Source organism: Cryptomeria japonica, chromosome 4 (assembly GCF_030272615.1).
Source record: "Cryptomeria japonica chromosome 4, Sugi_1.0, whole genome shotgun sequence".
NCBI lineage: Eukaryota > Viridiplantae > Streptophyta > Pinopsida > Cupressales > Cupressaceae > Cryptomeria > Cryptomeria japonica.
In genome coordinates this window covers 199,087,112-199,114,536 of record NC_081408.1, presented here as the reverse complement: position 1 = coordinate 199,114,536, position 27,425 = coordinate 199,087,112, and the positions used below count along the sequence as shown (strand labels likewise).

The 27,425-nt window shown below is 38.7% G+C and overlaps 1 protein-coding gene across 1 annotated transcript in view; it reads left to right on the top strand.

The window, feature by feature from the left end:
* The first annotated feature begins 1,067 nt into the window (after positions 1–1,067).
* Positions 1,068–27,425, top strand: part of LOC131028522 (uncharacterized protein At2g27730, mitochondrial) — a 43,467-nt gene continuing 17,109 nt past the window's right edge. The window contains exons 1-2 of the mRNA XM_057958805.1: positions 1,068–1,339; positions 22,969–23,007. Coding sequence (XP_057814788.1) covers positions 1,205–1,339; positions 22,969–23,007 — 174 coding nt within the window. The 5' untranslated portion in view covers positions 1,068–1,204. The remainder of the gene's footprint in view (positions 1,340–22,968; positions 23,008–27,425) is intronic.

Here is a 27,425-nt window from a genome sequence, read left to right as displayed (position 1 = left end):
CTTTCTTTTATTTTCAAATGACCAATATTTATAGTAAATATTTTCCTCTACTTAACAATAATTCAAATACCTAAAGTTAAGTTTGTGGTTGACCATATTGCAATCACCAAATATTACATGATAAATTTTTTCATACTTTTTTGTTTTTATTTTAAGTGGGTAAACACTTTTGACTCAGAGCTATGAATTGATAAGGTCACATAATAAAGACCTTGTCCTCCATTATAAACACTCAACAACAACACCCCAATGAAATTTGAAACTTGATACAACACCACAACTTAATTACGACTAGAGGAAAGGACCTAGTAGTTGAATGCGTTTCAATTGTTCTGATAGAAGTTGTTGATTTAATACCCATACTTGTTGATTTGATATCCATACTTGTTGTTTTTCCAATTTTTTTGACAACATTGCACCAATAGTTGTGACTTTAAAGTTGTTATTGCTGATGATGACTACCAATAACTGAATAAAATGTACCATTAGTTGTAAAAGGAAACCAATCATGTGATACCACATCAACTGCACAAGTTTTTGGGCTGCTTTTGCATGACTATTGGTCTCACCTTTTTTGCGCTGTTTTAGACACCTTAGCAAAAAACATGTTGATGTGACATCATATTTGATGATGTGGCCCTAAAACCTTACTTATAGCAAGGGACTTGCCAAGTAAACTGTTGTAAAAAAATGGAAGTGACTTGAAATTTCCATATAAGATTTTGAGAAGTGCGAAATTAGAATGCACAACTACTGAATCCTCTCCCTTAATATAAAAATAATTGAATATACAATTTAAATGTAAATAAAAAACCTCACCTATAAAATCAAAGATCAATATCCTATTATGGTTTGAGCAAACCATAATGAGAAAGCACAACCACCAAGGAGTCTTGTGAGGATCCACTTCAAATATAAAATGTGGTTAAATTGAAGATTGAGATGAGCATGACAGTAGTAACAAAGGGACTCTTCTAGAAATAAGAATTCCAACACCACAAAGAAAACAAGGAAGGTATCGATTCGGAGTTACTTTAAAAAGAGAAAAAACATAAACAAACCAGTTAAATAAAAATCTACATGATAACAAAATTCTCGTAAGATAAAGCAAAATGGCGACTAGATAAACCCTATTACTTTGTACCGTTGCTCACACATTTCTTTCCTCTGCGACAATTTTTCTTTGTGATAATAAAGTAAAGCAATGGCAATGGTAAGCAACAGAATGCCTCTGAGAATGCTCTCAGAGAGGCTGGCCGCTAGCCGTTTGGCGCGATTGTCCTCTTCTGGCAAAGTCTTCAGCGAAGAAGAAAAAGCTGCTGAAAATGTTTACATCAAGGTACTTCAGATTCACCTCACACTTGTGCATTTCCTTGCAAGTTGTCAGAGGCGTAAATTAAATTAAATTTAAAATAAATTCAATCAAATATCATCCGCATAGTTTTTGTCGAAAAATGTTAGCAAAGTGACCCAATCTGGTTTGGTATTCAGTTTTAGTATCAATTTTAATGGTCAACGGCCCTAATTAGTGCTATGTTATTTTTCTAGTGGGAAGAACTGTGTTTTTTGATTTAATAGTGTTTTTCATCCGTGTTTTGTAAGTGTAGAGATATTTTTTTAAACAAATTATTCTGAGGCCAGGACAAAGTAGCTTTTGTATTCTGGAACTTACGCTTATATCTTTTAGGGTCAATGTTTCTGGTATTTGAACTGGAATTAGGCTTATATTTTATAGGGTTGGTGTCTAGGGCTTTTAGTGCAAGGCTTGGTGTAGTGGTGGTTTTAAACCTGCCCATTGTCATGGTAAATGCACCACCTCACCGCCAGACAATGGCACAGTTGACTAGACGTACCTTTGGGTTATAGTTACAGTATCAAGGATAGATGCAGCAGCGCTTAATGAATTCCTATACGTATCTATTATTCCCCGACTCTGAATGAGGGTTTTCTAAGCCGCTTACTTTGTTTGCACAACATTGGCGAATCGGCTTTGCAAAGCTTTACTCTTCTTTTGTCTTGTTTTGCCAATCATGCTGCCTTTCCTCTAAACTACGGTCCGCCAAACTGTACCTTGGGTTTATATGTTCAAGTTACTTATAAGTAGATTAATCCAGGATTCGTAGTCCCATTCTCGACTTAGATGCCAAGGCACAAATCTCTCAATTCATTATGCACACACATTGATATGTACATATTGGATAGAATTTGCAGCAAATAGAAAAGACTAGAAAGAGAAGATATACATTGTTGTGTTTTGATATTCATACATACCTTCGTGACATTGTCAATTATTACAACGCCAGCTTTAAGTCGGCTCATTATGTGTAGTATGTTGCCCTGTTTGCTACCCAGTTTTTTTGCACTTCTTTCTCCTACTCAGCCATGAAGGTATTTTGTCAAACAGTTGGCAACCTTGCTAATTTGCATTCTTTACCATGTCTTTTAACAAACAGTTGCTTGAAGGTTTTAATGTTTTGTTTCAGACTTGTAAGTATTGTTCAGAATTCTAGAATCAAATATGCAACTCAAAATAAAGATTACTAAAGTAAATATTCTTTCAACAATCACAGGAATACAAATACCTGATCTGATTTGCAAATAACATCATATTTTGCCATTAAAGAATTCAGAGATTACAAACATATTTCAAAAAACCAGAATGTGCTGCTCAGAAACAAAACTAATATGCACCTTCAAACAGTTGGCAACCTTGCTGATTTTTATTCTTTACCATGTCTTTTAACAAACAGTTGCTTGATGGTTTTAATGTTTTGTTTCAGACTTGCAAGTATTGTTCAGAATTGCAGAATTAAACATGCAACTCAAAATAAAGATTACTAAAGTAAATATTCTTTCAACAATCACAGGAATATAAATACCTGATCTGATTTGCAAATAACATTATATTTTACCATTAAAGAATTCAGAGATTACAAACATATTTCAAAAAACCAGAATGTGCTGCTCAGAAACAAAACTAATATGCACCTTCAATAAGTTCTTTCACTATAGAAACTGAAGGACAAGTCTCAGAATTTGATCAGCAGCAACTAGACAAAGAAAACAACAATCCGAGCTTTCAGAAAACTCCATGTCCAAGGCACAAATCTGCAAACATTGAAGGTAGTGTTGTGACCATTTCACACATCGCCCCATTGCAAATGGGGACCCCTGCTTTTTGCTTTCTAGGGTTTGTTTTCTAGGTCTTTTAGGGTTTTGTCTGTTAGCCTTTAGCTTTCGAGTGTCGCCAAGGGGATCACCTGGATAGCAGGTTTTGCTTGAGTTAGGTCAAGTTGGTGAGTGATGAAGTTTGGAATGTCCTGATCCTGAAATTTGACTAAGTCTGGAAAACTGAAAATCCTCCAAAAACTAGATTTTGCAATATAGCTCCTGGAGGTCTGAAACCACTCTCAAACATCCTAAAAGTATATATGGAAGATAACTTAAAGTATAAGAATTATACTTAAATGTTATATTCCATAAAATTATCCTGACGGAGAGTCTAAAAATGTCAAATTTCGCTCCTGACCTTTCCAGAGGGTCCAGGGTGAAAATCAACCTAGGATTCATTTCTTGCCTTATTTGACCAAATTTGGATTTGCAAGGCATTTTGAAGGGAAAAGTGGACATGTTTGGACTTTGGAATTGTTTGAAAACCTTGAAAAATGATGGATTCTAGCCTGGAAGAGGAATTTTGCTCTTGACCCTTCCAAAGGGTCCAGAGCGAAATTCATCATAAACTTCATTTGCCACCTTGTTTGAGCTTGAAACCTTGTTCCTAGCCTTGAAAATGATCTAACCTTGTCTTGTGAAATGCTTTCAAACTTGAAAATTGAGCAGTTTAGCCTGGGATGAAGATTTCGCTCCTGACCCTTCCAAAGGGTCCAGAGCGAAAATCTTATTTGAGCTTATTTGTCACTAATTTTGGCTAACTTTTTATGTGCAGGGTCTCTTGGAATGAAGATTGAACATCATTCAAAGATTTGGAAGCATGCAAAATGATGAATTCTGGACAAGGAAGGCAATTTCGCTCTTGACTCTTCCAGAGGGTCCTGAGCGAAATTTTGAATAGCTCTCATCTTGCAATAAAAAAAGTCAAGTTTTGGACATAGATGAAACAAGGACAACTCCTTTTTGCCTCTTGAGGATGTTTCAACTTGAAAAAATGAAGGATTTTGGTCAAAATAGTGAAAATCGCTCCTGACCCTTCTAGAGGGCCCAGAGCGAATTTTCTCAAGAACCCCTTTTTGCTTGGCTAAACCAAGTGAGGGATAAGATGAAACATGGAAGGAATTGCCCTTGAGAATATGTTAAGGTTGGAAGAAATTATCAAAAGGTGGAAGAATTGAGCCCAATTGTGAATTTTGCTCCTGACCCTTCCAGAGGGTCCAGAGCGAAATTCCTTAAAATCACCTTTTTCTTTCAAGGTCAAAGCAATTTTTTGGTTTTTTATGGCTCGAGGGAGTGTGAGGAAGCATGTTTTGTCCTTTGAAGATAATTTGGATGGTCAAGAGGAAGCAACCTAGCCTAGAAAAGGAAATTCGCTCCTGACCCTTCCAGAGGGTCCAGGGCGAAAATCCTAAAACCTATCTTTTCCTCCAAAGTTTGAGCGAAGCTAAGATTAGGCATGGGTTTGAAACAACATTTGGATTGCCTTAGAGTGGAAATGGATTGCCATGAATGCAAGTTTTGAAGCCAAGGAAGAAATTTGCTCCTAACCCTTCCAGAGGGTCCAGGGCGAAATTTCCAAGTTCTCCCCTTTTCTTGCAAAATTAAGACAAGATCTTGCTATTCATGATTTGGATGGGAGAGAGGCATGATGTTCTTTGCCTTAGAAGTGATTTCAAGTTAAAAGCATGAAGAAATATGCGTAAAACTCAAAATTTGCTCCTGACCCTTCTAGAGGGCCCAGGGCGAAAATCATAAAATCAACATATTCCTTCTAAGTTTTTGCTAAGGCAAGGATGCACTAAGGTAGAAATGACCTTTAAGACCATGATGAGTAATTGCTTGCTTCAAAAAACTTGATGATTCTAGGCCAAGGAGGAAAAATCGCTCCTGACCCTTCCAGAGGGTCCAGGGCGAAATTTTGAAAAACCTCTATTTTACCTTGCAAAAGCAAGCCAAACTTGGGTGGAATGAATGAAGAAGACCATCGCCTAGCGTTGAGTAAAGGATTCAAGGCAAAATGATGAAGGAGTAAGCTTAAGGAGGAAAAATCGCTCCTGACCCTTCTAGAGGGTCCAGGGCGAAAAACCCTAAAATCACACTTTTCCTCCTAAGTTGAATAAAGCTAAGTCTGGAATGCAATGAAAGAGCCTATTTGGAGTGCCTTGAAGAGGTTTTTGAACTTTGAAAATGAAAATTTTGAGCCCAATTATGAATTTCACTCCTGACCCTTCCAGAGGGTCCAGAGCGAAATTCCCCTAAATGCACTATTTCCTTCAAAATTTTGATGAGCCAGCTCAGTGATACAAGGAAATGGACCCTGTAGATTGCCTTGGAAGAGTTCAATGATCAAACAAAGGTGAAATTTTGGCCTAAAATTGAAAATCGCTCCTGACCCTTCCAGAGGGTCCAGGGCGAAATCATTAGGAAGCTTCATTAAGCATTGATCAAACCTTGATATTCCCTAATTTGCACTAAATTACCCAAATTCAAGACATTTTGGAGGTTGAATTAGATTCGCATTAATTAAGGCATTGGCAATTTAATAAATTAATTTTTAGGCCTTGAAATAATTAAAAAATCCACCTTGGAGGCATTAAAATTAATTTTGAAAATGAAAAAATTAAGTTGAGCGCTCAATATTTGTTATTTGCATTTATTTGCCAAGTCGACCATCCTTCAAAAGGGGGTTTTATTTCATTTTATTTCCTTTTTGTCAAGTCGGCCTCAACAAGAATTAGGGTGAGCGCCCTATATAAGGGAGGTGTATTGTGGACAAATGCAAATCATTCATTCATCCCTTCTAAGTGCGAAATTGAGGAGCAATTTGAGGAGCGAAATCCAGCAGAGTGGAGGCGAAATTTTGCTAAGTTTTGGAGGCTAATGGAGGCATAATTCATCCAAAGGAAGACCACAATTCAACCCTTGTCCAGCAAAATCTGGTCTTCTTTTATCATTTTCCAAGGTTGTATAGTTAGGCTTTCAAAGGAGAAGGTATGAAGAATTTTTTGAAGTTCTTATTCAAGACTTATTGTGATTTCATAGCAATTTTGTAAAGTCTAAGTCTTGAAAATCCAATTTCCATTCATAATTAATTTGAAAAATTAGAATTTTGGATTTATCATGTCTTTTTCAAATTAATATCTTGAGTTATACCCTTGAAAGGTCTTAAATTCTATGCTTTAAGGTTTGATGCTCAAAAACTAACTTTAATCTTTTGTGTAGGCATCAAATGGCGGCCCCGAAGTCGGAGGATCAATTACTTGGCAGACCCTCATCAAAGAAGATCAAGCTAGGACAAGGACGACCTCCTCCAGTCCAGCATCAACAAGGACGACCTTCTTCGGTCAAGCATCATCAGGAATAACCTCTTTCAATCCAACATTCCAAGGCGAGGTACATCATCATCCTGCACATCAAAGACAAAAGAAGTCAGAGCAAGGGTTCGTTGAAGAAGCAGATAGTTTCAGATGAATTAATTAAAGCTAGCTTCTCAGCATCATCGAATTGGATATCTACCAAGTTGCAAGTATCAGACAAGGTGGCATCCCAGTCATCACTCCTCCAGTCGGATTGGTCCACCTCAACTTGTCTAGATTCAATGTGCCTAACTCATTAAAGGTGGCACAAACTTCGATGTACCTACCCCAGCTATCCATTGGTCGAATATTCCAGAGAAGACATGTGTCCAATTAATACAATTATTTCATTGGTCAGAATTGAGTTTGTTGTAACAAACCCTAATTAGGGTTTTCATTGTAGAATCTTGGCCATTGATCTCAAATCGATCTTAGCCATTGAATTGTATTAAGGGCACTATATAAGCCCCGACTCTTCATTTTGTAAAGGCTAATAGAAAGTAGTTAGTGAATAGTGGAAAAATAGTTAGTGAATAGTCAGTTGATAGAATAGCACTTAGAGTAGAGTAGAGAGAGAAGGCAAAGATTGTTGCCAAGATGTTGTAAAAGACTTGTAAAACTTCACTAAAGAAATGGTGAGATCTATGGGTCGATTCAACAATTTGCATGGTCTCTATACTTCTCAGTCTTGATTTCATGTTATTAGATGAGTGGAAGAAATGTGTTTGATTGATGGTGAAATTCGTATATCCATACTACTAGCAGTTTGTTGATTGCAGACTTGCCTTGTGTAGTCAACTGGAATCATTCAGCTTAAGCTTAACTTCAATTGTCGCTTCTTCATTGATATGCATCAGCTTGATGGTGTCTATGCCTTTAGTGATGATCTGAACATCATAAAGCTTTCCTTTGAAGATCGCACTAACCTTGTGGAGATGGTCCTGGGATGTCAAAACAAGACTTAGTTAGAATTTCATCAAAGATCATTCATTGCTCCTACATTCTTAGTGTCAGAATTAGATCCTTTCCTCGACCTCGTCCTTTTTTCCTTTTTTTCAAATCTAAGCCAGTAAAATTTGGTGATTCCAGCAAATTAGACGTTTAGGTCATCAAGTGTAAGTCCCCTTCTGATTCCAGCAAAATCTCATCATACCACAGAGAGCTTATCCACATGTAGAGATCCTACAACGAAGAACCTTGAAGTCATCCCGATTGATCCTTTTTGCGACATCTTTAGCATTCGGAGACTTTTTTCAAGAGAGGATAAGGTACCTTTAGGTATTTTATTCTGTGTTTGGTCGTGTACAAAATACACATCAATAGGTAGAAACCCCAACACTTAGGGCACAAGAAGGTCATGCCATTCCATGCCATTAATCTGTTAATTTTAGCAATCAAACTGAAAGTAAAAAATAGAAAGCACAAATGCAACACATAACACAGTGATACCCTAGAAAAACCTCCCTCTTGGAGGTGAAAAACCCAGCAAGAAATGTCTCAGATCTGAGTAGAATAAACACAATAGCAGATTGCAATCTTTACCCTCCTTTAGGGCACACATCAACTAGAGCGAAACTTATCTGAAGATAGTGGATTGAATGTATATGCAGGTCGCTATTACAGTAAGCTAATCTGAGACTGAATTTGACAGTCCTAAGATACTTTGTGTTGTTGTGTAGCTAGGTCGGATGCCTTCTAGGGCTGACCTAGTGCACAAAATGCTAAGTGGCCTGTCAGCCTTGGCATTTGGATATCTCAGTTGTTGACTCTAATTTGGGGTAGGCCCTATTTGGGCGAACCACTTGTGGCATATGTAACCTGTGATTAAGTTAAATGTAACTTGCAACTAAGGGAGACTCATATGTAACTTGTAATATATAGGTCTAACCCTATCCTTGGCGCCAAAAGTATATGGCCGACTTGAGGTCCATTAGGAGGTATTGATTCATATATATGCAAGGTCATGAATTGAATAACATGAAGGACATGTAGTGTGCTCGGGGGTGACGATAAGAGCTTGTTGGGAAGGCAAAAGATCTGATGTTTGCCTGTGGTTAACGAGCACTACCATAAAATCAATATGGTATCAAAGCAGGTTCTTTCTATAGAGCCTAATCGCTTGAAGGTAGATCCTGTGCTTTTGTGAGGGATCTGAAAACGGAGTTTCATATTTTGGATTACGTGTATGTCTGGCACGCTTTTTGTGGTTACTGGGGTGGTGTGCGCCCTGAGAGTGCAAAATTGCCGTTTGTAATTTTGACCCCAAGGCTTTTGCCAGGGTTGGAAACTACCATGGAAGATTTGGTTGTTGATAAGATTGTTAACAATGGTGTGGGCCTCGTTAGTCAGAGCGTGCTGCGGAACTTTATGATGCATTGCACTCATATTTGTCCCAGATGGGGATCAATGGCGTGAAGGTCGACGTTATTCATATTTTGGAGTTGCTGAGCAAGGGCCTTGGTGGGTGGGTGGGTGGAACTGGCTAAGGCTTATTTTAATGGGTTGAGCGAGTTCGTGAGTAAGTACTTCAAGGGAAATGGAGTGATTGGAAGTATGGAGCACTGCAACAACGTTGTGTATCTAGGTACTGAGCAGATCACCCTCAACCATGTTGGACGAATCAAAGATTGCATTCAAGGAAGGAAGATTGCCTGCACTTCTTTGCAGAGGAAGAATCAGTATTTAGGGGAAGTCTGACATATTGTTAGAAGTAACCTTGGACAAAGAGGTCAAAAGATTGATTTCAGCTTCAGAGGGAGCTTGACATCTCAGCTTCAGAGGGAGCTTGACATTTCAGCTTCAAAGGGAGCCACGTCATCATGAAAATTTGTTAATGAGTTCTTCTCTGTGAGGGAGAAGTTCAAGGTGCAATCCCTTGTTAATGAGTTCTTCTCTCTGAGGGAGAAGTTCGAGGTGCAATCCCTTGTTAATGAGTTTTTCTCTATGAGGGAGAAGTTCGAGGTGCAATCCCTTGTTAATGAGTTCTTCTTAGTGGGGGAGAAATTCGAGGTGCAATCCCTTGTTAATGAGTTCTTCTCTGTGAGAGAAGTTTGAGGTGGAAGTCCTCGTTCCACCCTCTGCGAGTAGGTATGGTGGATCCACCCTCTGCGAGTAGGCATGGTGGAGATGCATCCTTCTTTGGGAGAAGTTTGAGGTTAGAGCCCTCGTTCCACCCTCTGCGAGTAGGCATGGTGGTAATGCACCCTTCTCTGGGAGAAGGTTGAGGTGAAAGCCCTCTTTCACCCTTTGCGAGTAGGCATGGTGAGCTCACCCTCTGCGAGTAGGTGTGGTGGGTATCATGGATGTGCTTGTTCACCCTCTGGGAGTAGCTATGGTGAATGTATTATTCATGGGAGTAGCCAGGGTGGTAGTCACTATGTGACTTGTTTATTCAGAAGGAATCCTCCCTAGCTAAGAGGGAGTGTTGTTGTGTAGCTAGGTTGGATTCCTTCTAGGGTCGACCTAGTGCACAAAATGCCAAGTGGCCTGTCGGCCTTGGCATTTGGATATCTCAATTGTTGACTCTAATTTGGGGCAGGCCCTATTTGGGCGAACCACTTGTGGCATATGCAACTTGTGATTAAGTTAAATGTTACTTGCAACTAAGGGAGACTCATATGTAACTTGTAATATATAGGTCTAACCCTATCCTTGGTGCCAAAAGTATATGGCTGACTTAAGGTCCATTAGGAGGTATTGATTCATACATATGCAAGTTCATGAATTGAATAACATGAAGGACATGTAGTCTGCTCGAGGGTGACGATAAAAGCTTATCGTCTATGGTTAGGAAGGCAACAGATCTGATGTTTGCCCGTGGTTAACAAGCACTACCATAAAATCAACACTTCGCCCAGTCCGAGACAAGTTCGACAGCCCAGGATAGTATTCGCTCAGCCTTAGAATGACCTCGCCAACAGTAGCATAGGTTTGCTCCACCTTAGGCAAATTCGCTGGTGCAGAGACAAGTATTTGCTGCCCTAGGAAGATTTGGAAGTGTAGAGATCAGTTGCATATGAGAGTGATAATTCGCTTGTGATTGATTGCTTGTGATCTTCAAATCACCTTTCATATATAGGAGATGACACATACAATAACCCTTGGTCGATCTTGTGTATTTTGGCGCCAAGATACAATATAATTTCAAATGCTTTACAAGTTATATGAATAGGTCTTGACCTATATCATTATTACAAGTTACATATAACAACCAATTATACAAGTTACACCCATCGCCCAAATAGGGCTTGACACAAATAGGGTTATATGCCAAAAATGCTAAGGCCGATAGGCCACTTAGCATTTTATGTACTAGGTCGGCCTTAGAAGGGATCCGACCTAGCTACAAAACAACATAATCCACAACTAAATACATTCTTCAATCTCCAAATTGACTAGCATAAATAAATTATTCAGAACTTTAAATCACCAGCAAAATCCAAATAAAAATTGTCATGTCCCGTCATGAAGAAATGACCTCATCGCTCAGAAAATGGTCTTATTCATAAGACTCCACGATTTTCTTTATGAATGACCATGAGAAGACAATGACTTCAGAGGTTAGCATTTTACATCAAGGCATAAACTTAATGAATCTAGCAATAAGAGGAAGGGATGCACATGTATTAATTGATGACAAGGTGCGATCACAACCACAACAATAGTTAATTGTTAGTGAAGAGGTACGGGTGTTAAAGAGTAATTTTTGTTAAGATAACATGAGTGGTGTAATCAGAAAGAGGCAACGAACATCCTTGAAGAGACATCAGTTTGAGGAGACTTTACGGGGAAGACATGACTCTCCTATATATATGTGTGTGTGCTGCAGATTGGGTTACTCTAGGGAACAAAGAGGAATTAATCTAAGAAGAGCAGATGAGAATAATAAGGAAGACCACAATGAGTGAAGAGTGCTTGGGGGTCGGTTTAGAGAAGGCAGTGATACTAGGTTCATGTTGGTGTTTGTTTTCTCATCTACCAAACATTAGAATAAGATACCCGAAGGTATTCTATCCTCTCCTGAAAAATCACTACTGATTCCAAGGTCTATATGTGTGAACAAGCGACTTTAGTGGGAGAGCTACTCGGGTAGTGTTTGCTGAAAATCTCAAGGGGGACTTACGTTAACAAATGTCTTTCAAGCTTTTGGACTTAGATAGATTTAGTAATTTTAGGCTCTCTCTTTTTTTTTTAGATTTTCCAGGATTTAGACTTTCAAAAATGGGAAAAAAGGATAGGGTTTTAGAAAGCTGATCTAGTCCTACGAATTCCAAAGACGGTATCAACTGGGTGTTCGCAGGAAACCACACTTTGCTTCGCCACATTGAGGACAACTACACAAAGCGGGTGCAATCTTCAATGGGTTGTGCTTATGATTGAAATGTTGGCAGGCACAGAGGATAGGCTCAGACTAACTTTGCACAGTGAAATGGAAATCATCCATTCACCAAAAGTATGAGCAGAGATGCAGCGTCAATTAACACTTATCAAATCCTTCATTCAATTCTAACAACATGTAAGCAAATCTAAATTAATTTTAACTAAAGTGTTGAGGAAATTGAAACCATGCTAATCATTCAAACAACAGAGATTACAAAGCCTTAAGAGAAAGTGCACATGCAATATATCATTTGGAAATGACCTTCACGCAACAATATGTCAAAAACCTCTCACTCTCCAAATGAAGGAGGTAGCCTTATATAGTTTTCAAAAATAAATGAACGACTGAGATCAAATAGTGATCAAGGGCCCAGATTGAAAGTTACAAACCCTAATTAGGGTTTCCCAGAACTCTATTAGTTTGAATGAATGAGAACATGACAAGTGGCATAGTTGCCATTCTCACTAAAGTATGTGTTTAGTTTCCTTTTTGGATAAATCAGGTTCATTGAATTTGGGCATGTTGACTTAGAGCAATCTGATTGGTGGAAAGATGACGAGGTGCCACTGCAGCGTGAGTCATTCCTAATCTTGTTGAGGCGGTGCAGGAGCAAGTACGGGAGTTGGATCAACTCCTTGGGGCGGCAATGGATGTTGCTCTTTTCCTTGAATCTGTGCTTCAATGCGATTAGTAATCGCTTCCTCCTCTTCAAGGATAAATCACATTTGACACCAGTCAGGATAATTTCTTTGTACACTCCAAGCTAAGCTGTATAATTCTGTGATGATGTTTTCTTGCTCGTCGTTGAAATTCAAGTCTGGCTGTAGTATTGGTTTAGGATCTCTTCTTGGTTCAGGAGGAATGATTGGCAGGCCCATGAAGCTTAGAAGGAAAATTGTTGAATTTCTTAAAATAATTTCTTGTTGATGACTCTATGCTTGCTTCTTCGTGGCCCCAATTTATGTTGCACGAGAGGAGGGTGAAAGCTCTAGATAACCCCTTGCAAATATGAAATGATAGGATCAAGCTGTTCAGACATTCGCTGTGATCATGCCCTCCTTCTTGATACCCTGAAATTTGGAGAAGAATTTCTCCATGCCTTCATCATAATTGAGGAAATTGGAATTTTCTTTGTGAAACATTTCCCATACTTAGCCAAATTTTGGCTATCTTCACGCTTGGATGAACTTTGCCCATGAACTTGTCCTCAATCCTCCGCTTGGCTTAAAACTCCAGCTGCGATCTCTATGATGATCCCGCTTCTATTTCCATCTGCGACCTGTAAAACCAAAGGAAATTAAGTTAGAAATCAGAACTTAGATTAAATATTTAGGATCTTGATGACTAAGTGGTTGGTTTTCTTGCTCTATTCTTGACACTTAGTCTCAAAAAGATGGAATTGTCACATGTAGACTCTACACTCTAGGGATATTTACGATTTCAAACCAAAAACCAGGTCTTATAATCTTGAAAACCCTCATCCCATTCAGTCCAACATGATCTTTCTTACCGAAAATTTGGATAAATCCACTAAAATCATCTCCAATGAATTTTGAAAACTCAGAGAATGTAATAAATCTGCACTTAACCAACTTCACCTTCGATGGGGAGAGAAGAAAAGACAAGAAGACAGAAAGATCTTTAGGAAAACTCAGAAAATTCGAATGATCTGCCTGCTACTAGGTATACTCCAAAAATCTGCAGATACTTGATAAGAATCAGGTTGAAAAATAAAACTCCTTCAAGAGTTCGCTCAATCTGCAAGAGATCACCTTCCAACACCTCCAATCTGCAAAATAACTCTTGATATTACTCTTAACTTGCTCAGAAAGTTCGAACCTTATGTGTGAGAATGAAGAAGTGAAGAAGGTATTTGTAATGAAATTTGAATTTGCAATTAGAAACACGCAGATCTTTTCCAATTCATGTTTCTAATTCGATTTCAACCTTGAGAAAGTTTCCAATTTGATTTTGAGTTGCAATGTCATCTTCCTTAAGTTCAAATCCTTCATTTTACAACTTTCTAATTTGATTTTCCACTTCATATTTGATCTTCAAATATCTCTTTTTAAACTTTCTAATTTGGAACTTAGTTCGAATCTTATGAAGATTTGGATGACATCACCAAGGAGTATTTCCTATTCTCAATACTTAGCAAATATTTTTGGCTTCACCTTTGACTTAGGCGAACTTCATGAAGTTTATTTCTCATTGTGTTGCAAGGCAAAGTTGGACTTTTATAGAGTGGGAACTTTCCTTATGTTTATGTGCACTTTATGTCTTAACTTCATCATGTCTACCTCCAAGGTGGACTTTTCTTCTACCTCCAAGGCGGACTTTGAAGACTTCACCAAGGAGGGCGGACTTTTCTTCTACCTCCAAGGCGAACTTTGAAGACTTCACCAAGGAGGGCGAACTTTTCTTCTACCTCCAAGGTGGACTTTTCATGTTTGAGAACCTTTCACTTCATAGGGTGGAGTTCAATTCTTAGGCTCCACTACTTTGCTTGGAGGGCAGACTTTCAAGAGAGCACCAAGGGCGGACTTTCAAGAGATCACCAAGGGCGGAGTTTAAGTGTTGCTTTGAAATCATCTTCTAGGCGGAGTTTGGAGAGATAGGCATCTTCCTTCATCACCTTAGGTGGACTTTTGAGAAGCTTGCACACCATTCACCATCATCTCATAGGGCGGACTTTTGTAGGCTTGGCATCATGGGCAAACTTTCTACCTTATGCTCCAAGGCGGACTTTTGGAAGCTCAAGACCATCACCAAGGCAGACTTTGAAGAGGGCGGACTTTGAAGACATCTTTCATAGGGCGGAGTTTTGAAGCCACTTCACTTGCTATCATCCCACAAGGCGGACTTTCTAGGCATCTCCATAGGGCGGAGTTTTGAAGCTACTTCACTTCCGATCATCCCACAAGGTGGACTTTGAAGACTACCTCCAAGGCGGACTTTGACTTGTTCATGATCATGGGTGGAGTTTCAAGAGATCACCAAGTGGGGCGGAGTTTGAGACACATGCTTCAAGGGCGGACTTTCATAGACATCCATTCATCATCACCTTGGGCGGACTTTTTATAGCATCTCCATAGGGCGGATTTTTTAGCTCTCTCCATGGGCGGACTTTTAATGTTCGCTTCATATGCCTTCCTTCTAGGGCGGACTTTTGAAGCATCTCTATCATTATGCATGGGTAGGGCGGGGTTTTGAGAGGCTACCTCCAAGGGTGGACTTTGGGACTTCACCAAGTAGAGCGAACTTTGAGACTACCTCCAAGGGCGGACTTTAAAGACACCTCCATCATTATGCTTGGGTGGAGTTTTTGGCTACCTCTTTCATGTTTGAGCATGGCAGACTTTTGAAGACTCTTGGCATAGGGCGGAGTTTCATAGACATCATGACTCTTTGCCAGGGCAGACTTTTTTAACTTGACCGTGCTTGCAGGGCGGAGTTTGAAGGCATCTCAAGCAGGCGGACTTTCTTCACTTCACCATGAGGGTGGACTTTTGGATGACCTCTTCAAGGGCGGAGTTTTGAATGACCTCTTCAAGCATGGCAGACTTTTGGAGGCTCTAGGCAAGGTGGAGTTTTGAGCCTTCACCAAGGATGGTAGACTTTTGGATGACCTCTTCAAAGGTGGAGTTTTGAACATCTCTCCATCATTAGCTCCTTGGGTGGAGTTTTCATCACCTGCCATAACACTCAACATTATTCATTAGCCAGACTTTGGAAAATATTTGGAAAATTTCAAAATTTCACAATTTTATCAATTTTAACTAGATTAACTTGAAATTTGAAATCCATACTCAGGCAAACAATCTGAAGCATCTTGACCCCTAAAATGTAGGAACGTAGCTTTTTAGGTCAAAACTTGGAAATTCTTGATCGCGATCGAAGCAGGTCAGTGGTATCACTACAAACCCTAGGTCCCCACTCTGAAAAAGCAAAAAGCAGGTATCCCTAAAAAATAGGGAAAACTTTCTAAAAATAGCCATACCGGGGATTGGGCTAAAAATGCCAAAAATGAAACTTCCTAAAAAATAGGAAAAAGCAAAAAAGCTAACTTTCTAAAAATAGAAAGTTGTTCAAATTCGTCCAAATCAATTGCGATCTTCGTCCTTTGGTCTTTCTAGGCACTTTGATGGTATTCAGACTATGTTATCACTTGGCTTGCAAGAACTAACTTTCAATCTCTAGGACTCGAACCGTTCAAAACTGAGCAAGGCTTGGCAAAACTGAAGCGGAAGGCCACAGGCACTAACAAAAACCCTAGAGAGCAGGAAAAGAGAGGGTCCCCATTTGCAATGGGGCGATGTGTGAAAAAGGTCACAACAGTTCATACTCATACATGTTTATTAATCAGTGATGAAGGACGACTACACTTAGACTTCAATTTTAATAAGATAAAAGAGCATCAGTCTATTAAGGAAAGCCAATAGGCAGACGTGCCTTTTGAAAGGGTTGTGATTGGTTTAAAGACATAGCCCTTTGTTCCATCTTGCGATATATATATATAAGTCAAAGCATCGAATCGTCACACGGGAGAATCATCAATCATCAAACATATTCAGCGATCAGAAAACACATATTCAGATTCCATTATCATCAGCAATCAGCGAGATATGCCTTCATAAAATATTAATATCACACACCATCATTCATCATCGATCATTCCCAAATACTTATGCAGAAATATAAGAATCAGAATAACAAGATCAGCAAGCAATACACATTCCAATGCCCAAATGGCAGATCACACTTCCAACATAGCATTGAACACCAACAGTGGATATTAGATCAGTCTATCAATCGATAGCAGTTGAGGGATTGCAATCTAACTGTACATTCAACATCTTGGTATAATTAATACTTAGATCATATTTGTCAATTATTTAGTTGTACATGCATGCATCTTTATATGTGAGATTTATGCTTAAGTGTATGCCTCTCTGTTAGGGAATAGTTATGCATATTGGGTGGCGAGCGGGCTCGTAAGTAGGCCATCCTAGAAGGACCATTGCGGCCTAGGACAAAGAGGGCACTTACGGAGTCAAGTAACCCCTTACAACCTCCGCCCAACTCCACAAGGTGGCAATTGACTGTAGGGAGACAAGACATGGCTGGGAAAAGCATGTACAAGCCGCCAAGAAAGAGGGTTGTGGTAGATATCCACTTTTAGGCTTGGTGTAGAAATGGCTTCAGGTGGACCCATCTTGTCTTTTCTCTTAACTCTAATATGCTTGCGTTATTGATAATCAATGAATATGATGTATTTGCCTAACCCTAATGATTAAACATATGTATATATGTATAACTATATTTGCATATGTTGTTCATGTTATGACTGAAGGATTCAAATTCAGAATCACATTATATAAGATCTCTAAACAAACATAATAGAAAAACAACACTATCCTCCTTAAAACATCAAAATGAATGTGTTCAAATCTGAGTTTACTTTAACAAACTTAATTCAGGTTCATAAATGATATACAAATTTGCATATACATCGTAACCGAGATAATAAAGAGCACATTTCTACCAGATGGTCAATTTGCTTTCATTCCTAGAGTTGGAATAGAAATTACAAGTAGTGAACTCTAACCTTCACTTTGCAGAAAATACCAGGAGAACCAAGATTAAGATTAGAACACCAAACTTGTATCAAAACTCTTTGGACTCCCTATCAATGATACATTAATATTCAGTATTGAGATTCGCTGATATTAATTCTCCTAACCTTTGCAATCGCTCTTTCCCCAACTGTCGTTGAAGCCCTTCTATTCCTTAATTTATTCTGATTTCCAAGTTCCCACCACTCGAATTGGTCTGTTCCTTGAACGATTGGCCAATGGACCTCATAGGTGTCTCAATGTCTCTGCAAAAGGATTACTACTTGTTAGTGTTTGTTTTATCATCTACCAAACATTAGAAGAAAGTACCCAAAGATAATTTATCCTCTCTTGAAAAATCACCATGTATGCTAAGATTGCTAGAAGATCATATGGCAATTCCAAGGTTTCTTTAGTCAGGTCTTGACGTGTGGATAAGCTCAATGGGCGTTGTGATTTGCTGGCAATACACAAAGGGACCTACGCTTGGACAGATTGTCAACAATTTTGGGATTTAGATGGATTTTTCAATAAAATCTCTCTCTCTCTCTCTCTCTCTCTCTCTCTCTCTCTCTCTCTCGGGATTTTCGGGATTTAAGACTTCAAAAAGGTAAAAGAGATAAGGGTTGAGAGATCTACTATAATCCTAGGAATTCGAGAGACGGTATTGATTTGGTGAACTCAGTAACCACACTTTGCTTTGCCTCACTTAGGACAACTAAAAGAAGTGGATGCAATCTTAAAGGGATGTGCTTATGATCGGAAGTTTAAGCATACATAAAATGAAAAGCTCAGACTAACTTTGCACAGTAAATGAAAATCATCCATTCACCAAAAGTATGAGCAAAGATACACCATAAACCAATACTTATCAGATCTTTCATTCAATCTAATAACATGAAATAAATTTTAACTATTTGGTGGAAGAAATTGAAAACCTTGCTTAATCACTCAAACAATAGCGATTAGAAAGCCTTAAGAGAAAGCACACATGTAATATATTATTTGCGAAAATGATCTTCATGCAACAATATTTCAAAAACCTCACACTCTCCAAATGAGAGGAGCCAACCTTATATAGGAGTTCAAAAATTTTGAACGACCGAGATCGAACAATGATCAAGGGCTCAAATTAAAAGTTTAAAACCCTAATTAGGGTTTCCCCAAACTCTAATAGTTAAAATGGACAAGAAGAAGACAAGTGGCGCAGCTGCTATTCTCATTGAGGTGAGTGGCCAGTTTCCTTTTTTGTGGATTCAATGTACCTAGACACAAGAAGTCGCACCTCCTCTATGGTGACACTTGGCAAGTTGCTAATTTGGAAGTTGACCATATCCACGTCATCAGAACAGGTGGCGAGAGTGTCTTCCCAGCCAATTGCTTGTGTCAAGAAATTTTCATCCATGCGCGTGAAGCTCGAAACTCTGGAGAGATCTTCTCTGAGAAATGGCCTTGAAACTTTGAAGAAGTTTCCTTAAACTTTGGCCCTCAAATTCTCTGCACGCAGATGCTTCTCTTGCACCTCATTCTGTTGCAATATCTCAGCTGCCACAAAGAAGACCTTGTCTTGAATATCTTTGATGGTCTTTTCAATTTCTGAACACTTAGCCTCAGATTTTCTGAAAGATTCGACCCTTGTAACCAAGGCAAAGTACCAAGAACTGAAATCATATAGGTCATTGGGTTGGATGACTTTTCTGTCTATAAGATCCTGCCGAGAAAGTCCTCTGATTACTTTTAGACATGGAATGATTCTTCTCTGAATATCCTCAATATCCTCCCAAACTTCGGCTGTGTCTTGAATTCTACTCAACAAGGAAGATGTAGAGTCATGTGCTGATATCGGGTTCTCAATAAGTATGTCAGCACGTTCTGAGGCATCGGCCGTCCATTCCCTAGCTTCTCTGAAAATTGCCTTCATGTCCTCATAATCCTTTAACGATTCTTGTGGAAGAGGTATGGGCGGAGTAACAGGTACCTCCTCTCGATCTATAGGTTTTGTCAAATGTTGGACATATCTCTTCCATTGCTCATTTTCATCTTCAACCTTCTTTCTTTTTCTTTTTCCTTGGTTATTCTTGCCTTGAGAGCGTTGCAAGAATCATCAAAATCTTGGATCTCTTGGGCTTGAGTACGCTTACCCAAATTTATAGTAGTGATTTTATAATCCTCAGGAGTGATGTTATCCTGAGTTTTCCCTGCCTACTGCCACCTGAACTGTCCTGTATCCTGCTCTCTCTTTGAATTAAAGAGAACCTCTTAGCTAGTTTGGGTGGTCTTACCTCAACTGGTTTACTCACCATAGCCAAGAATGTTGTTGCGTTCTCTTCTGAATGAGCTTCCTGAGGAGTCTTAGCCTTTATTCTTTCCCTGAACCAATTTGGAATGGTTGACTGCTCCATGCCACTTTCATCAAACTTATCCTCTATTCCTTTTGGTCCTGTAACTATACCATCTAGGAATTCCCTTAGCGGCTCAGGTTCTTCAACTTCTACATTCCTAGCAGAATTTGGCTCTTGAGCTGATTCTTTCATTATCTCATCCACTGAAGGGGAAGGAGCTCTTACTTCATTACCCCATATATCAACATATATTCTCTGTTCATTAGCTGTAGCCCTGATTGGAGCAGTGGATGCAACACTTAAGGTCGAATGACCCTCATCAAATTTATACTATCTACTTGCATCTCCAACTATTTTCTTTCCTTTACCCCTCAAAGAATTTTCAGTGGGTTCTTTCCTTTTTTTGGATCGAACACTTGACGAAACACCATGGTTTGAAGACATCGATTCGTTGGTTCCCATGAGATCATATGTGAGATTGATACCTTTGGATTTAAGACCCTTTGTCTTCTCCGTTGCCCACCATTTTGAATATTCAATCACTGGTCTCATGAGGTCGCCCAAATCAGACCTCTCAAAATCCGACCAATCAACCAAGGCAAGGGGCTCATTTCTCAGTTTATCAAAGTGAGGTTGTTCAAACTCAGGATCATCTTCAAGCTAATTTGGCACTCGAAACACTTCTGTTACTCTAATCAAATTTAGGGGAAGTTTGGACCACAATCTCCTTCCGATTTCAAAACTATCAATTGCATAAGCCCAATAGTCTTCGAGGTTAGGTCTATGCTCGAATATCTCTCCATCAACCTTTTTCATCTAGTGAAAAGGGTCAAAATGTTTTCTGGCCTTACACTAGAAGAATGGGTACCAAGCAAGCTCCTTTTCAACACTAGCGGTAGCCTGTGATGATGGACATGTCTCCAATCCATTTCCAAAAGTGAGAGAAGATGTTCCTGCCTTCTTTTGCTTCTCTCTTTGAACAAACATATAATTTTCAAGCTACCTAACAACTTTGAGCAACACTACCATGTTGGTGGGATACATAGGTAACTTGTAAGGAGGTCTAGAGAATCCCTAAATTCTTAGATAAGTAAATCTAGGGTATTGGATGTACCGATGCCCGATTCTGCTGATAAAATCCTTAGATTCTTGAGAGAGCCTTTGATGAAGACCACCTTGGAGCGTCCTAGTAATATGCATCAAGAATGTATCGTTGACTCTCTTGAAGTGAAATTTTTCTTCCAGGTGCAGTTGTGGGTAGCAATCATAAATTGCAAACTAATTTTCCTTATTTCCCACTTCTCCTCTACAGGTGAGTCCTCTATATCTGTAGGTTCGAGCAAGAGAGTACACTAAATAGGAACTCATATAAAATGTCCTATTCTCCTCTAAGTTCTTTAGTTGGTCATCAAGTTTTTTACTTATAATCTTTGCCCAATCAATCATCTTTGCTCCGATAGTTATCTCGTTGATGAAGTAGTACATCTAACGCTCAAATGGCGCGCAGGGAAGAATCTTCTAGAAGATTCCATATTTGATGACTAGGTATCTTTTTATTGGGCCATATGTTGGTGGCACCATTTTTGATGTAAACCCTAATTAGGGCAATTCTAGGGTTTTGTTGGCATGATCTTGGCCCTTGATTTAGTTTTAATCTTGGCCATCCATTTTGTATGAGACTCTATATATACCTCCTTGTCTCTCATTTGTAAGAGAGTTTTTGTAGAATTGTTGGTATATGTTGCAGCTATTTGAATCTAAATCATTGTTCAATTGTTGGTGATTTTGCTCTTCAAATGTTGTCTTTGCATTCATGGTTCTCAATTCCTCCAAGTTAGATTAGAATTTATTTTCATGTTTATTAGATTGAGTGAAAGATTTGTTGAATATATTTGTGTGGAATCCTTAATCCATTCCACTAGCCTCTTGCCGTTGGTAAGTGCGCCTTGTGTGGTCGACTGAAAATTTGAGTAAGGTTAAGTTCAACTATTACGCGTCCCTTGACAAGCATCAACTTGGATGGTGTCAACGTTTGATGGTGATAGTCTGAAAATCCTTGAGTATACTTTAGACGATTGCACTAAGCTTGTGTCAATACCTGTTTGTGAGACCTTGCCTAGTTTGATTCCACTAAACTTGTTCATCATTTCCTAAATTCCTAGGCCTAGAATAGATTTCCTGAACTCTATTCCTTTTGCCCATTTTTTAGTAAGAATTAAGTCCAGAACTACATTGCTAAATCCTATGTTGTCATCACACCTATTCCGCATATTTCATGATCAAAGAAGATAATCCTAACATTTGTGTAAGTCCCCAAGTGAACACAGCAATTCACATCGACCATTGAGTTACCCACTCGTCAAGACCTGACATGTAGAAACCTTGGAATCATTTTAGTTGATTTTACCCTTAGCATCTGAGGTGATTTTGTTCAAGAGAGGGTAAATTACTTTGGCATTTTATTCTGAAATGTTATGTGCATAAAACACTCATCAACAGGACTGTAATCTGCAACGTAGTTTTATGAAATGTGAAAAGGAATTTTATATTGACCGATGCAGTGTACTGAACTTTCAATCACCTTCCTTGTCAATTGAGCTCATGAATGCAAAATATGTTTTGAGAATTTGGAAGATCTTAAGGTTTTAATATTTGACATTATTCTGATTTTTCTTTAATTCTTCCTTTGGAGAGGGAAACCAATTTGCTTATTCTTTGTCTGCTATAGATGAAGTAAATCATTATAAATAAGCATCATAACTGAAAAGGGAGACATATTATGCTTAACATGAATTTAATTTTTTATTCTCTAAATAGTGCTGTGCAGTAGGATCTTTCAGTTTGCCAAATACTTTGACCTTTTCTTAAACTCTTTTGACCATGGTATGCAATCTTTGAAAATATTCACAAATGTATAGAACTTTCATTGATTTTGTTTTTGCACTTTTTTATAAATACACTTGTGGCTTCTTGATGGTTGTGGAGGCATGGTTAGCTGTAACTGTAAGTGTCCATAGGAATATATTAGTAGACTTGTAGCCAAAAGATTTTGTGGATTCATATTGTCAGATGTTTATTGACTATAAGTTGGTATGTTCTTGCAGAAAATGGAGCAGGAAAAGATAGAGAAACTTGCACGTCAGGTATGACTGTAAATTTTTGGAACTAAACGGTTAACATTATTGGATAGTATACCAAAGAAGAAATAGATGAGTTTTTTGAATAACATTTCTCAGTCAAGTGAAGTTTATTTTTTGTCATTAGTTTGAGAGTGTAATAGTACTTTTCTTTTGGTATTCCGCAAACACTGAATTATCAATTAATTAACCATTAACTCTTTAATGTACACAATGCACACTTACATGAGACTACCCTTTACACCCATCAAGCCTAACATGCATAGGCAGGAGACACCAGATTGTGCTAACCTACCCATCCCATATTCAAACAGGTGCCACTTACACTGAGTATACAAGCCTGCATAATGGGTCCCACTCATGCTGTACAGGCCCCGATCTGATTAGAACTGGGTTGGATTTCCATTCTCAAGCAAGCTCCTTGTTATATTTGCAAGGTATTTTGACATTTCTGCTTTGTAGCCATGTGATGGTTGTAAACAACAGCATGTAAGACACACCTCCTTTGGTTCGACATGCACGGCAAGACAATATTGGCTTTTGCAATCTAAATGGAACAACATATCAAGGGTTATTCTAACTGAACTACTCTGTAGTTGAATCTATAATTCTCATCCTCCTGGTTCCTATTGGGTGGTTGGACATTGTATAGACACTATTATTTTTATAAAAAGTCTCAATTCTGTACAATCAATCTCTAGATCAGCTCACAAGAATAACACAATTTTGGTGTCTATGCCCAACATTGTATGCATATGTATAAAATCTTGGACACAATCAATAGGAGAGCTATATTTGTTATCCCTAGTTCTACCTAAATATGTAATTGTAGTTATTTGTTTTTCATAATTCTATTGTGTGTTCAATTTCACTTTGCAAGTTAGATAAATCCATTTGCTAAATAGTTTATAACTTGTTCTCCGTTGATAACTTTTGGGCTTGACATGGATCTTTTATATTAGAGTTCTCATATCTTACGTGTTGATGTTTCAAAATCCTATCTGGTCCTATCTATGCATAACTACGTGCTAGCAATATTGCAAAGGAAAAACCCTTGTTTGATAATGTGAAGAAACCTGCTCGAACATAAGTCCATATCCTTTTCTAGGAAGCTTTTGAAGAATAGAGTAAGGGACTTTCTCCAAATTTTGAGATTAATGCTTGAATTCGGTTTGACAATGTCTAATGCCATTAATTTCTCATTGCGACACTATAGTTAATTAAAGGTGTTCAAAGGCAATAACTATGTCAAGGTGTTGGATGAATGGCTTTGATATGGAGGTATACCTCAACATTAACAAGCTCACAACTACTAAAAGGTTTCACATTAAAAAACTCAAGATATCTAAACAAACACTTTGTTGGTGGAAATATTATATAGTGCAAAGAAACACAGTGATATGTGTGATGACCCCAAATGAGTCGATTCCTTGGGAGTAATTTGCCTTTTGATTAATAAGTGTTTTTCTAACACAATATTAAATAAATATTAATTTCCTTATTTTCGTTTATTTGTGTTGGGCCAACTCCAGGTTGGCTATCCCAATAAGGCCGACTTTGAGTGGTTTAGGTATTCTCCCTATATAAGGAGGGTTGTGTAGGTTTATTGGGCATGCTTGAATGATTGGAGAATTGCCTCTGTGCACTAAGGTTTGCTGAGGCCACAATCCCACAAGGTTTATGTTCCATTAGGTTTGATAATGATAAGGTTTGCCTAGGAACATAAACCAAGATCTCAAATTTCCGTAACATAAATATTGGGGAATCAAAAATAGGCTCAACTACGATCCTAATAGGAGAGCTGAGCACTTGTGTTTTTGATTCCCTCTTTGTGTGTATGAGATGGATTTGAGATCACAAAGTTTGTATAAATGAATTACGTTTAAATGATAGCAAAATGATGACTTCGAGTATAAACAGTAAAATATAGAACAATAAATCAACATAGTAGTTTAGATCTGGAAAGAGGAGATAGAGAAGAGCCCATGATTGCAATCTGGACCTGAAAAGATAAGATTGATGTGTTGGGCACCCTAGTTTGAGGGTGCTTTAATCAACAATAAGTTCTAGTTTTCGGATTAGGAGGCTCTGTAGTTTTGTCTCTTCGAAAATTAGTTGGAAGATAAAGAAACATCAAAATATTTAGGGTTTGGAGAATCTAATCTAAGACCTAGAATGCAAGAAGATGAATGAACGATTGGGTGGAGCTCTACTGGGCTGGGTCTCACCATCAGGCTGAACAATTCAACACCAACTCAGTGCGATCTTCTAAGGGATGCTTCGAATATGTTCAAATCATACACCATCCAACACTGATCACCATTCAAGATAATGCATGAACAATAGATGTGTAACGACTCGAGATTGAGCTCATTCTATGCCAGTTGACCACGCAGGGCGCACTTACAATCAACAAGAAGCTATTGGTTTGGACTAGGCGGATTCCACACGAGTGCATTCAATAACCTCCTTCATTCAATCTAATTATTTACCATCTAAGAATGAAGATTCAACAAGAGACCATGCATATTGCAAGAAAGAACACATTTCACCTTAACTTCAATGAAAATGGAGTTCATTTACAATTTGGGTAACAATTTCTTGCCTTCTCCTCCTAATCTACTCTAATTGCTATTCTAACCTCTATGAACTAACTATTCCCTTTTACAAATGAAGAGCCATAGCTTTATATAGAGAGCTCTTTACAATTCAATGGCTCTGATCAAATTACAATCAATGACTAGGATTACAAGATGGAAACCCTAATTAGGGTTTGTTATAACAAACTTCCTTAGCTAATGAGAAAATTACATTCAATATTTGAGAACCAATAGGAAGGAGGGGTAAGTGCCTCGAAGTTTGTGCCATCATTGTTGAGTTAGGTACACTGAATTTGGACATGCTGAGGTGGAGCTATCTGACTGGAGAAATAGTGACTGGGATGCCACCTTGTCTTGCATTTGCCCTTGCATTGACCTTGATTGATCTTCCTTCATCCTTGATGTACTTGATGAATGATGTACCCTCTTGACTCTCATGTGCTTGATAAGGCCTCTTCACGATCAAGTCACTCCTCCTTTGGTAGCTCATATTGCTTTGAAGTTTAATAAGATCCTTCTTCCGATATCTTGTGGCTTCTCCATATGGTAGAATGAAGATCTTGAGGATAGCTTGCAACTCCTTGAACACTTGAAGTCCTTCAATGTTTTTCCCGAACACTTGAAGTCTTCCTCCATGCATTTGGAGTGTCCTTGATGATGATGGGATTGCAATAGGTCATCCTTGTCTTGGCTTGATCCTCCTCCATCTGCAAAACAAACCAAAAGATGATTAAATACACATGATATATTTATCCCAACATATCATTTCTTACCTTAAATCATTAATAAGAAGGCATCAAAATGGAATTCGCTTAGGATCTTGCCCTATAGGAAATTTCGCTATGGACCCTTTGGAAGGGTCAGGGGCGATTTTTTGCTATTTTGCTCAATTAGACCTCATTTTCAACATTTCACAATTTTGGACTTAACCTTCAAACCTTCTCCCATCATGATCTCACAACTAGCCCTTTAAGTGATGTCAATTTCAAAGTGTTTTTGGCAAGAATTTAGGCTATCTTAGGATTTCGCTTTGGACCCTTTGGAAGGGTTAGGAGCGAAATTCATGATTAAGACACAATTCCATCCCTTCCTTGCTCCAAATTGCTTCTCAAGGTAAGTATACATTAATCTTTGCTCCACCAATGCCTAGGAATTCATATCTTGGCCTCCATCATGAGCAAATTAGATGTTTTTGAGAATTTCGCTCTTGACCCTTTGGAAGGGTCAGGAGCGAAATTCATACTTTGCTTGTTTTCCCTCACTTAGCTCCATCCTTCATGCATTTGAGTCTGTAGCGTCCTAAAATTGCGACACTTGCAATTTCGACCGCATTTGGGTCTTCACGATGGCGACGCAACACTGAACCTGAATGGAGACCCCGAAACTTGCTCATGGCATCAAAAACTGCATTTTCTTGCACCTTGCCTGATCCCTCCTTGCACCTTGCTGTCCCGGGAGGTGGGACTAGAGCGCCCAGCGCCCTGGTCCTTCAGGACTAGGGCACCCAGCGCCCTGGTCCCTGGCCCTATTTTTGGGCCCGGTCTCCTATGGGGCTTCGGGTCTTTTTGTTTGCAAATTGGAAAATACTCTTTCCTTGTCGGCCCAAGGTCGGAAAAATCAGTCTATCAACCCTAATTGGCAAGTATATAAACTACATTTCCTCTCCCATTTTGGGTAGATGAAAGAAAAAAAGGACATATGTGTACAAGACGTGGAAACGATACTCAAACATTCTAGCATTCAAGCATTCCTTCAAGCAATTGATCATTCTAAGTCTCCATTCAAGGCTAAGTGTTGCATTCAAGACAAGGATTCAACCATTGA